The 13,822-nt window shown below is 37.1% G+C and overlaps 1 protein-coding gene across 1 annotated transcript in view; it reads right to left on the bottom strand.

Moving 5' to 3' along the window:
- Position 1: 1 nt before the first annotated feature.
- LOC127425278 (electrogenic aspartate/glutamate antiporter SLC25A13, mitochondrial-like) overlaps positions 2-13,822 on the bottom strand; it is a 54,520-nt gene continuing 40,699 nt past the window's right edge. The window contains exons 15-18 of the mRNA XM_051671041.1: positions 10,489-10,627; positions 5,323-5,481; positions 3,817-3,907; positions 2-2,061 (exon numbers count right to left, since the gene is read on the bottom strand). Of these exons, the coding sequence (XP_051527001.1) occupies positions 1,884-2,061; positions 3,817-3,907; positions 5,323-5,481; positions 10,489-10,627 (567 nt within the window). The 3' untranslated portion in view covers positions 2-1,883. The remainder of the gene's footprint in view (positions 2,062-3,816; positions 3,908-5,322; positions 5,482-10,488; positions 10,628-13,822) is intronic.

Genomic DNA, 13,822 nt, shown 5'->3' on the forward strand with positions numbered 1-13,822 from the left:
CTACTTTTGGCTTCTCCTTTTAATAAACACTTCTCTGTATTAGTACCTGTATTGCTGCCATACTTACAGTAAGGCACACTCTTTAAACACTGTGGTACATTCAGCTCTATTGTACAGCTCAATTTAGAGTCTTAACATCATTCACTTGCTAAATACAGTAACCTTAGACTGACATACAGTATGTTACCTGCAAAACCTGACTGTCTCTCATTTTGCACAAACCATTAAATTACTGTTACAAATCCTAAAATTTATTTGCCTCATTAAATGATGCAAACATGAACATGAAAAACTACAGTATAATACATTCAAAGGTAAAGAGTGTCCACATAATCAATAAAATATTCTCTAACTGGTTTGCATTAACAGTTTTAGGTACACCAAATTTACTTTAAGGTAAAGAGAAAATCATTATAAACAACCAAAAACATAAAATATATTATTTGATTTACATTTTAAATAAATGAAAGTCACACTACAATTCCACGAAACAATCCATAACTTTGTGGTAGATTTAAAAAATATTAAACATCATCCCATTTATTTTGCACTTTAACTCTTTAAGCTCTGAAGGTGTTTTTAAAGATTTCCTGTTTCAGTGGCAGAGCCAAAATAAATTAAAGGCAAAAAAAAAAAAAAAACAAAAAAAAAGGAGAGTAAAGTGCTTGATATCATTTTTTTTAATGATCTAGATTATGATCAATTCTGAGACAAAACTATTGAGCCAAAACAATTTTTTTCTTATTTGACATTATATATTTCTGGGTGAAAATAAGGTGGCTCCAAAAAACGGCTTTTGTTTTGTTCCTAATCATGTCAACAGTAACTGAGTAAAATTTTGTGTTGATACGACAAATCAATCAAAAGTTATAGCATTACAAAAATAATTCAGCATAGTATGCAAAAACATCCGCACATGTCCAAAAGCCTCTCCAAACAAATAAAAGATAATTTTACATAAGACCTAATTACACATGCAAACACAACAATGACTAAAGGTATGCATAGCATGGATACATGATTTTAGTAATGAGATTTCACAGAACGAGTGCCTTTTGACATAATGAGTCTGCATCGAGTCTGTGTTATTTACTTGGCGCCATCTCCTGGTGGCCATTTGTAACGTTGTGCTTCTTGTGGATTATCTAATGATCTATGCATCTGATTACCTTGTGTTTGGGCTCCTTTGAAAGAAAATCCTTTAAATAATGGTATGTGATATTTTATGTTCCATTTATTTTCGTGAAGTTCTATGCAAAAATGCGGCATACAAGTAACACCAACGTAATTGTCAATGGCATATACTTATATATTACTCACTAAATCTTTGTCTGTGAGTAGAACAAATAGGCTGGTTGTATTCTCCTCTTTGAGAGCTTTCCAACAACATATGACACATGGCTATTTGAACAGTTTAATGTTTTTACTGATTGCAATAAAATGTACAGTGCAATTTTTATATATATATATATATATATATATATATATATATATATATATATATATATATATATATATATAAAAACGGAACACTTCTGATTTGTCTGCAAAATTCAAAGCACTTGTTCAGTTTTGGTCATAATGCCTACCTGCATTGTAAAGTAGAGCTTCTAAGCTTTAAAACAATACCTATTTTGTGTTGGTCAAGACTGTAGTTGCTAATATTTTGACGAATGTTTTTTTTTTTTTCCTCGCGGGCCCATCCAAGCTTAAAGGGTTAAAGAAAAGCTGTAATTTGCACTAATAATAACATAAAACATAGTTTCCAGTTCATCTGCTGAAGGTTTTATGTTCTCAATAAGAAGAAAGAGATTCATAAATGTATGTTTGTTCCAGTGCAGCCTAACACTTGGAAACAGCACATCCAGGTTGACGCATAAGCCTCAAGCGTGGTGTGATTTGGGGGCAGCAGTCACTTGGAATCGTGGTAGATGCAGTCCAAATTTACTCTCAATGCCAGCAAACGTGGCCACGGCCAACCTGAAGCCACCAATGTGGTCAGGATTTGGCGCCGGGAGGCTGATCCGAGACTTGGGAGTAGGCTCAGAGCCAGCTGGTTTTCTGTGGTGAGGAGAGAGGAAGAGAAGATGGATGAGGAGAAAAAAAAAGAAGAAAAAAAAAAAAGAGGAAGGTGGAGAGACTTCACATTCTGCTGTGTGCCGTCAAAAAGAATAAACAGTATTTTCCCCTCAGGTTATGGAATGCAAAGAAAATGAATAGACCAGAATAGTTTGTTGTTCTCTTTTTTTTTTTTTTTATATATATACCTTTCCATTAAGGATCCAGGTCCTATTTTAGAGCGTCTTCTTACCATTTTAGCCTAAATCATGGAATGAGATCATAAAATCGTGTTTGCACAGATCAGTTTGAAGCATCTAGGGGTCTTAACATTACCAGCAAACTTTTCAATATACCTTAACAACAACTGGGGAACTTGAACTACATCAAACTGTTTCTATGGTAATACATTTATCACATGCACTGTAATAAATCTGATCATAATGTGTGATGGTGTGGATTTTTGATATTGTGTGCACTGTGGAGTGTAATCTAATTACTTTTAGTACAAAAAGTAGTGCACCATTACATTTTAAATTTTTTAATCAGAATACAGTTACTGACTTTCAATGAAGTTAATTACTTTTAAGTACATTCCTTGGGTTACACATATTTCAAAAATAATATTATTGTAAAATATGACTGATTGTGTTTCTGGTTTACGTAACAAGTCATCATAAGAAAGAAACGCATGCTGCTGAGTGCATAACAAAAGTGTGACAATGAACAAGAAAATACAGTATATATATTATTCTGAATTTGGACTTTTCAGAACAAACTTTTCAGTGAAGTGTTTTTAGAAAGTAATGTATTAACTAATTAGTAATACAAATAAATTGTTTGTTTTTATATCGAAATTCTTAAATACTAACTGGTTAGTGATGACACCTAATAAGCCTATTATAAGGAATAACAAAACACTGATTAAAGTCTAAACTAAAAAAGTTTCAAGCCATTAAAACTGTTTAGAACAACCCTTTAGAACAAGATTTTTTTGTTTGTTTGTTTTGTATTTATTTTAATTTGTAAGATGTATTTTTTCTTTTGTTAAAAATCATGCTAGAGGACCAAAAAATTACTATAATTGTGGCAGCGCTTTATTAAATGTAGTTGATCCTTCAGTGAACCATGGGAATCGATATATAAACAAAAGTATGAAAACAATCAACACATACATTAGGCTTGAATATAGGATATTCTTTCATATGCGTCTGTGGTTTTTGGGTTCCAGGGAAGCACAATATTCCATGGGAAAATAAGGTCATTCTGTCTCGAACTGGAACAGACTCCAGTCAAAGCAATTCTCCCTGCCTCAAATGACTTGGACACATGGAGCCATGTGGCTATAGAGGAGTGTTTCTAGAAATGTCACCTCCAGACTACAGTGAGTCAGCTGACCCTTTCTACATCATACAGAGAGTCTTTCGTTTCATCATAAGAGATAACGATGCCACAGCAAACAGCTTTCAGTCCAGGCTTTAGATTGCTTTCTTGTCTAGTAATTAGGTCTCCCTGCCTTGCAAGCTACAATGAAGTGTCCATTGAAATGAGGGTCTTTGATAGAAAGCCAACCCTCTCTATACCACTGTTAAAAAAATGTCAATGCTTCTGACATTTCAGTGCTCTTAACGATCATATTTTGTCCCCCAGACCTTTTCCTGTTTTTTGCTGTCAGAAAATGTCTTGAGAAAAAGTTACAAAACTATTAAGTTTTGGATTGGGATGAGTTTATGGTAGGAGGAAGTTTGAGAGCCTTACTGTCCACCGAAGTCTATGTAGAACCACCTCTGCAGCAGCTCATAGGTCACCAGTGTTACTCCAAACTGTGGCGAAGAGCGAAACACACGTGCTGAGAAGAAGGAATAAAAAATGCCAATAAACTTTAGCATTAAGCATCAATAAGCAGTCATTTCAGAAGCATCAACCTGCCCTCTTAGTCTGACACACTTTAAAGTTAAACATCAGTGCAAACGTGAAGAGCTGCTGTTCCTGTTTCTGAAGAGTTCTAGTAAGTTAAAGCATTAGTTCACTAAAAATGAAAATTCTGTCATCATTTCCTCAACCTCATATTGTTACAAACTCGTATTACCTTCTTTTTTCTGTGGAACACAAAAGGAGATATACTGCAAAAGATCCAGATGCCCTTTTACCATAAAATGGGAATGAGGCAGAGTAAGCACCATAAAGAACCATAAAAGTAGTCTGTGCGACATGCTTTATTCCAAGTCTTCTGAAAACATTCGCAAGCTTTGTGTATGGAAAAGACTGATACGAAGTTCTGTCATGACAACTCTCTGAAATATTTAGCATGTAAATGTGGGTTTAACATTAAGATGGGATACTGGACTTGGCGGACTAGATTTGCTATGCTGCTGCTGCAGAGCAAGTACTGAGACTTGCAAATGCTAGAAAATATACATACATACAGAGTTAGCATGTGGACATTTGCTGTACAATTAGACAAAAAGCAAGACATGCTGCATCGAGCATGTATGACATGCTGCTGCACAAATAGACATAAGACACAATCCTCGTGTAGTACATCTAGACAAGTGTAGCTCGGGTGGAGGTGGGTTTCAAAGAAAAAGCTCTCGCTGCTCACTGTAAAGTAACCTGCTTATCAGCAAAACTGAGCCATTTAAATGTTAGACAAAGAGAGAGACTCAAGTTGATTGGCTACCCGATAATAAGTCAGAGGACCAATCAGCTTTCACGCCAGCTGATTGGCTTAGCATGTAAAATGTGAGTGAGCCGATTGGCTAACAGATAACTAGTCAAAGAACCTATCAGCTTGCACCACAGAGTTGCATGGCTGAACTTTGGTCATTTATTTCTTGCCCCTTCTATGCAGTTCTTAGATGTCCTTATCAGTATAAGGCGGCTCAAGACGCATCATGCCAGGTTTATGTCAGTGACGAGACACATAAGAATCTGATGTCTTTTCCTCACACAAAGCTATCGTAAGGCATTGTAAGACTTGGAAACTAGCGTATGAATCATAAGGACTACTTTTATGGCGCTTTTTTGTCATTTTTAGAGCTCGATAGCCCCACTCCCCATTTATTTTCCTTGTATGGAATAGAGCACTCTGGACATCTTCTTACATGTTCCAGAGCACAAAGGAAGTCATATGGGTTTGTAACAACATGAGAGTGAGTAAATAATCGAGTTGACTAACCATTTAAAGTATAAATCCTCTGTCTCAAAATGGATTTTCTACATTATCGGCATTGTTAGTTTCAGGTGTAAGTCATCAAGATATACCTCCAGCTCCTTTCCAAAAGGCACGAGGCCCCTCCTCCCGGAGAATCTTCCAGAAACAGTCAATGAGTCCATTGTATGTGGTCTGGCCTGCACGGGCAGCCACTTGTAACCGGGTCTTGATAACATCGGCAGGGGTCACCAGGGATGCTGCAGGCATGCCTAAGGAGAAGACATCTCATTTAAGAGTTTAAGTTTAATTCACTAGAACAATTCTATGGTTAATTCAGACCATTAAACTTGGAAGAAGTATTTATACAAATATATGCAACATGAATATATATTTTTAAACAGTTTTCAGCCCAGGATTAAGGCATTAGCATATGCAAACTCTGTATCCATCTATGATTAATGCACAGCACGCCATGAATGCAAATAAATACTGACAGCATGCAAATAAATACTGATGTTTGATTTCCATTAAGCATCTGAGGCTGGTTTTGTCAAATACTATAAATATCTATCCTGAAAATACCAAGCACCATTTATTCAACTTTATGTGTCCTTTTTTTTTATTTAAATGAACTTGAAAGGGCCAGACAATACTTAATAATGAGGCTGGCATAAACCTTGTCCCACGTTGTCCTGGACAAAGGCCACTATGGCACCAATTCAGCTCTTAATACCCTAAATCAGCAATAGCATTTAGAACGAACAGCCACACTAACAGCATGCTGACTCCACCACGCTTTCTAGAGCTTTATTTTACCCTCTAAATAAAAATACATGCCTCTGAATAATTACAAGCCTTTGCTTAAATGGACAACCTTGACTATGGTCAGACAATTTTGCAACAAGATGTTCTTACTAACACTGTAGTTTAAAACAACTACAGAAATGCACTTTCTGCTTAACATAATCTTACATTTTAGTCTTCTCTTAAAGGATTTGTTCAAACAAAAATACAAATTCTGTCATCATTTACTTATCATGTCATTACAAAACAGTATGACAGTGGCTAATGTTTACATGCAACCAAATAATCTGTTAATAATCCGACTGATAGCTCGATTGGACTCAACAACCTTTATGTAAACACCTCAGTGGATCCAACTGAGCTCGATTCGAATGAAATTTCCACCTAACTGAAAGGTGTGGTTTAGACCTAAAATAATCGGTTAAATAGAATAATATTAGCCATGTAAAGCTTTGAATCCGACTACTTTCTCAATCATATTACATGATACTCGCCACAGGAACCTAATTTATACAGCGCAATGGCAACACAGATTTTCATTGGAGCTCGCACTGTATTTTCTACAGGGCAAATATTTTCTTTTATGACATCCTATAAAGCAAAAAAAGAATGTTGTGATATATGTTTACATTTCATTGTTATTGTGTGATTTAATAAAAAATGTTAATTAAAAAAAAAAAAAAAAAAGAATGTTGTGTCATTCTAAAATTTTGTTTCCATTCCACATATGTAAACTCTATCCACCTTTTTCCTGAACGTGAAAGTTTTCCATGTTTCACCTGTTTTCAATTTCCAGTCTCCGGTGTTTTCACCCACTTCGCCGTTTATTCTTAGTAGGTAAAGAATTACATTTGTAGAAGTTGTCAAAAAACATGTAGCTCTAGCGCAGATACTTCAGAGTTTTTTTTTGTTTTTTTTTGACAGTGCCTCACCTGAGTAGATGACTTTAAGCCATGGTCCGAGGACAGTTACGCTGAAATCATTAACTACTTCTAGATGTTATGACAGCCAACAACTGCACGTTGAGTGTGAAATAAATTTTTACTCCAAATAACACTTAAATGGTTGTTGTTCTCTGTCTGAATTGCTCGTTTCGGTTAGTTTTACATTGCGTCTCGAGACCAGATACAGAAAACTGGCAATTAGAATCATCATGGCGCCACCCAGTGGTTGCTCAGGAAAATTGTGGATGAGGACTACTCCATAGATGCCAACTTATTGGAGGAATAGGCTAATATGATTGAACCAGACAGGATGTTGGGGCACTGCTTCTAATTCTTTTCATTTGCAGAGTAAAGTGAGTAACATCCAAAAATATGCCAGAAAAGCTTTCTTTTTATATGTACACAAAGCAAAAACGTCAATTACCAACTTTGTTGCCATGCTCGTGCTTCTTCAGAATGCGACGACTGACACTCTTCACATGCGCAAAAGTTTTGTTCGAAATACAAGCAATGCATATGTAAACGTATATATTTGTGTTTACATGCACAATGAGTACATGTAAACATACTCATTGAAAAGCTGTCTAAAACCCCCTGTCGTAGCTCTCAGATCTTATTCAAACTTGCATATTTGACGTCAAATGCTACTGGTTCTCGTGTGTAATTGTTTTGAATTGAACATAAGCGTGAATGAGTTTTGAGCAACCAGGTCTCATGACAAGTCGTAATAATAGCACGACCTGGCATGTACAAAAATGTACGACTTTCACTCCTATAGAGAAAAAAAAACAACAAACCAAAAACTAACCATAAAGTCTAACTCCTTGCCCAAACCCTAAAACTATGATATTAACAGGAAAATAACTTTCATGGAAGAAAGAAAACATCAGGGTTTGGAACGAGACAAGGGAAGGATATTACAGGTTACTGAGATACAGGAGTCATTTGTATTACATTAATAAACATGAAATGTAGTGTTGCCACAATACAAAAATTTGATTAGTCGTACCGATGCCAGTGAAATTTCAAAGTTTTCGATACCACAGCAAAAATATGCTAATATTGTAATGTGCTATTGAACACACTCCTTTAGCCTATTTAAAGTTAAATTTCAATGTAAATATTAAAAGAATATTATTATAGAAATATTATTAAAAGAAATGCATGTTTCCTTCTAAGGGTTTCTCAATTACGAATACATTGCTTAAGTTTTTGTAAGTAGGGCCCTACTGAAATCTGTTTTATTTTTTCCCAAATCCTTTGTTTCTTTTTTTAATGATTTTTTTTCCAGAATTCCATGTTTTAAAGTTTAATTTAATTATCAAAATTGTGTCTAATCAAAGTAATTCTTAAAACTTTTAAAAACTTTAAACAAGTTAAAAATAGAACAATTACTTTTCAACATATCCTTGCATTTAACAAACTTTTAATTAGTAAAACAGCACTCTTGCTTGTGACATATTGCTTAATTTTTATAATTATTATTATTTATTAATCATTACTTATTATTATTATTAATATTACTACAGTAAATATTACATTTTACTATACAGTTTTAATATATTAATTTCTTCAATGTCAGGTGTCTAGCTTTTATTTTAAATCGTGCTTTTATTTTGACGTGTGGTTTTGATGGAGACTTCACTTCTTCTGACAGATTGCTACATGGCCCAATGTGATTTTAAAGTGCAAATGCTGTGATTTAATTATATAAATATATGGTCTACATGTGCTGCGCACTTCACAGTGGATAAGTGCTCTGCTTTTGTCTCATACAGCATGAATGATTCTCAATGTCTGTGTAGTTTCTAGTGTATGAGCGGTCTGCTTCACACATTCATTTAAAGCATGCAGCTCATGCTGACTAAGACTGACTAAAGACTTTTATGGTTTAATAATCACACAAGTACATATCAAGATTTTTTTCAAATGAGCGTGTGAGCATTTGAAAGCAGTCGTGTGTCAGTCAGACGGATTGAGTAGGCGCTCGATTCTACTGGAACTGAAGAAAAACTGGTAATGTGGTAAATTTTAGTAGCGACTTGGTACCAACATACTTGTACTTTTGACAACACTAATGGAATGAGTAACCAAATTTGTTCACTGATGTTTCCTTTCTTAAAATTAAGTGATGAATTGGAGGATAGCTTAAATTTAATGCCTGTTTGTATCAATATGAAATTCTGTTTGTTGATTGGTTGGTCTCTATAGGAATAAAAGTTGTTCCATTTCATGGAACTACTGTAAATTGAATCATATCTCATGATTTTGCCATCTCGTATGCATTATTATGAGTTGTCATGATACTATGTTGTGAGAGCTGCGGCGGAGAGCAAGATTTATAGTAGATAAACATTTTAATTTCAGTCTGTTTCTCACAGAAAGCTATCATTTGGCTTTAGATGACTTGGAATATTGTGCATGGGTCATGTGGTCTACATTTTTTTGGTGTGGGGGGGGATTAGCTTGACAGCCCTTTGGTCACTGTTTGCTTTCATTGTATGGAAAAAGGGCAACCTGGACTATTCTGCTAAACATCTCTTTTTATGTTCCACAGAAGAAAGAAAGTCAAACAGTTTTGGAACAACACAAGGGTGAGTAAATAAAAACAGTATTTTTGAATTTTTTTTTTTTTAATGGTCTCTTCCTTTAACTAATGCAAGTCTAAATTCATCTTTACACCCATTCTATAGAATCAGGCAGAAGTAGGGGAAATGCCAACTGTATGTTGGTTGATGCCCCAGAAGTCTGCCTCACCAATAATGGTACACAAATGGAGCGTGTAATTAAATTTCCCGGCCCGAATGTAAATCACTAATTGGCTTAAAGCTTGAATTGCTGATAAATGGCAATTTATATGATACATGCCATAAGAACATACCTAACCATAAAAAACTTGCTTTAAACCATCTGACAGGGATGACATATATTACATTTTGGAATGCTAAGCTCTGTTTGACCATGTATGGCTTTTCCATCTTGTATCACACTAAAGTTCGAGTCTAGAAGCAGTAAATCCAATGTAGCCATCAGGCAAAAAGGATTAGAAATAAATATTAATTCTCTTTGACTTACATTCCAAACCATACTGGCTTGGCTACAGACATTGCCTTTTAAACGATGTTTTCTTTAAGATGAACCACAAGAGTAAAATATTAAAAAACAACATCAGATCTGGATCATATTTTATATGTGATGAGGAAAGAGAGACTTGTAAAAATATTGAAAGTCAGATCTTGGATGTTTTGGCCTGATCATGTCAGTATTGTAAGATCTGTTTATTGCTTCTGCTGCAGTATGGCTACTTTGGGACGTTGTGATTTTTTTCCCCTTTTAACACTCAAAGCTCAAAGCTCAAAGCACAAACTTCCAGCCCCTATATACAGTATTAACAGTGGAAAATATCCGACCCTTGGCAGGCGCGCCGCACTTCAAAACACAGCCTAAATCACTGAGCACTCTAATTAGGGCCAACCACAATGGAGCCAGCGGTGGCAGGCGGCTACCGGAGAGTGCGTGGTGGCTTACCCGCCAGCGCCCCTGCCAGCAAAAGCCTGCCAGGTCCCACTCGCCCCTCCTCGTCAGTCAGAGCTGCCTTGGTGTGAGCGTAGCAGGGGAAATAGATGGCTGAGAAAGGGATGTCTCTCAGGAAACAGGCTTTTGCACCCTGAGGGAGGAAGATGGACATGTTTAACCAGAGGATTTATCCAATATATAAATATATTGAGAGGTACAGTGGGGTTCAAAAGTCAAAACATTTATCAGATGTGAAAAACCTGATGATCCATGTTACTCCAGCATGATTTGAAAATCCTAAAACTTCCTGTTTATTTTAAGGTTTCAATTAGATTTTGAATTCCAGATTCTCAATGTGGACTCAGTCTTTTAAGCCCCACTTTATTTTATAAAGTATCCCTGTATAAAACAAATTTCAGAGTGTTTTAGTTCACAAACCACAGAAACATTGTTGTTTTGTGAGGTATTCTGGGAGTTTGGTTTATGGTGTGTTAATGTCAGCCCTTTGGAATTAGTGTGTGTGTGTGTGTGTGTGTGTGTGTGAGAGAGAGAGAGAGTGAGAGTATGTGTCTGTCTGTTTCAAAGTCTGTTTTGTGCATTTTTTGGCTTGTCACTTCAAATAAATTCTGAAAATTTGTAGAGTTTTTGACCATGTCTTTTTCTTGGATGGAAAATGGAAGAGAAGCAGCGCAAGATGCGCCACAGACTATTGCAGCGTCTGTCACCGTAAACAAAGCTGTACCTTCAACGAGATTCAGTTTCCTCATCTCCAGCGCGCTGGCGAGCCGCCAGCAGGGGAGAAACAGGGAGATTTTCCTCTCAGCAGAACGCTTTAAAGCCCTGCTGAAGTGCGCTTTAGACAGGCTTCATTAAACTCGCAAGGTTAATCTCCAGCGTATACACAGGTAGCACAGATAGCCAAGGTATCTTTTTCCTGAAGAGATCTTTGTGTACCTTTCTCTCTCTGCTATAGGCCAGGGCAGACTGCCTGCTGCAAAAGCATATAAAAATCTGCCCTGCTTCAAAAAGGACAGGCTTGGCTCATCTGCTTTGGCAAACCCAAGTGTGCTGGAAGTGGGGGCTGTTAATGCAGCTCACGGACTGCCGGTGCAGGCAGAAGTAAAGATGGAACATCTGGATGCACTGGCTCTCTTTGTGCAAGATAAATACACAACATGGCAGGTTCACAGGTGCAAGTGCATGTGTATTATGGTTGCTTGCCTGCACACTAGAGTTTGCGCTGCAAATCCATTAATATCAATGGGACCTGTGCATTGCAATGACAGGAAGAGAATGGGGAAAATGCAAGGAAAAGAGAGAACACAAGGGTTTGCGAAAATTACACCCCGTAATGTGACCAGGAGTTGAGAAAACTTCAAACTTTTGCTGCAATGCACTCTGACATAAGGGTTGAACCGACTAGTCGATTAGTCAATCTACAAACTGCGTCCATTATGGCCATATATATATATATATATATATATATATATATATATATATATATATATATATATATATATATATACATACATACACACACACACACACACACACACACACACACACTCACTTAGCACTTTATAAGGAACACATATACACCTACTTATTCATGCAATTATCTAATCAGCCAATCTTGTGTGCAGTGCATAAAATCACACAGATATGGGTCAGGAGCTTCAGTTAATATTCACATCAACCATCAGAATGGGGGAAAAATGTGATCTCAGTGATTTGGACCATGGCATGATTGTTTGTACCAGACGGGCTGGTTTGAGTATTTCTGTAAATGCTGATCTTCTGGAATTTTCACACACAACAGTCTCTAGAGCTTACTCAGAATGGTGCCTAAAACAAAACAAAAAATAAATCCAGTGAATGGCAGTTCTGCGGACAGAAACAACTTGTTGATGAGGGAGGTCAACGGAGAATGACCAGGCTGGTTTAGGGTGACAGAAAGGCTACGGTAACTCAGATAACCACTCTGTACAATTGTAGTGAGCTAGGTAGCTTAATAATGCTGCCTCATAAGACATCTAATTTTGGCCAAATTTGGAACATATCCTTTGCCGGGTAGACTATCCAAGAATGAACTGTGATGAGCTAGGTGGAAAAATAAATCCCCAAAAAAGATTGATTATAAAATATCCTTATAATCCATTCAATATCAATACAAATAATTAAAAATAATAGAAAATGACTATTTTACCCAAAGTGTGCCATGTACATTTATTGGGGGCAACAGGCAGTGAGGCAGCTCACTAGGAACAAAGCAACCTATAAAAACAGTGAGTTTTATTTTACACTGTGTATGACAAAGCAATCAACATGAATCTGGAAATGGAGTAATGTGCGGTTTTGTTTTCACCCCCATCATCTCAGCTGTACTGACATACTGTCCACTCTCACATCTCTGTCAACTAATCTTTGCACTTGGCAGAAACAGCAAAGACTACAGTCATTTTCATTAGGTAAACACTGACCCTCCGACTAGTCAACTTGTTGACTCCTTTTCTGGATGACTAGTCAACTAGTAGAGTCCTGCAAGCCCTAGTGTGATGATGATATCAAGCATGCATGAGTGTGTGTGCTATAGCTCTTCATTTTGGAGCATGGGCAGGGAGTGGTGGTAGTGGTGGTGGAGGCCCTGCAGCGGCAGAAGGGGAGAGGCGGGGTAATTAGGCTGACAAAGACAGCTCTGTGCCTGGGCCGGACCCTGAGGAGCCAAGCCGTCTGAGAGAAGCAGGCTGCAGCGTGTCTCCTGCACTCAAAGCACATTGTCCGTGTGGCTCAGGAGAGACACAGATGAAGGGGAGGCACCGGATTCGACATTCTTACACACACACAGGCTGTTGTGTACTATACCAACCCCCCACCCCGACCATGACTCTGAAATAAGGGCTCCTTTCCCACGACAGGCTGACAGGTGAGCCCTGGAGACTTACCTGCCTCAGCCAGACGACAGGAACGCACATTTTTTCCTGTGACCAGCCATCTGAATTACTGATAAATCAAGTACATTCTACTGTAATCTAGTGACATTGAAACTGTACTTGAGGTATTAACACTTAAACAATTTGAGACAATAAAGGGCAGGGCTTGATGAAGAACAAAACAGAAAGTGAACCTTAGTGTCAGAGCCATGGCATGGTTAGCACACATGCTCTGACATATTGAGTGTGGACGATGTTAGTTCAAATCCAGCTTGTGTCTTAATATACACTATACTGAACACCTTTGAGATGAATTGGAACACAGACTGTGAGTCAGGCCCAACATCGCCCAACATCAGTGCATGACCTTACTGATGAGCTGAATGGGAGCAAATTCCTGCAGCCATGTTCAAACA

Source organism: Myxocyprinus asiaticus, chromosome 34 (genome assembly GCF_019703515.2).
Source record: "Myxocyprinus asiaticus isolate MX2 ecotype Aquarium Trade chromosome 34, UBuf_Myxa_2, whole genome shotgun sequence".
NCBI lineage: Eukaryota > Metazoa > Chordata > Actinopteri > Cypriniformes > Catostomidae > Myxocyprinus > Myxocyprinus asiaticus.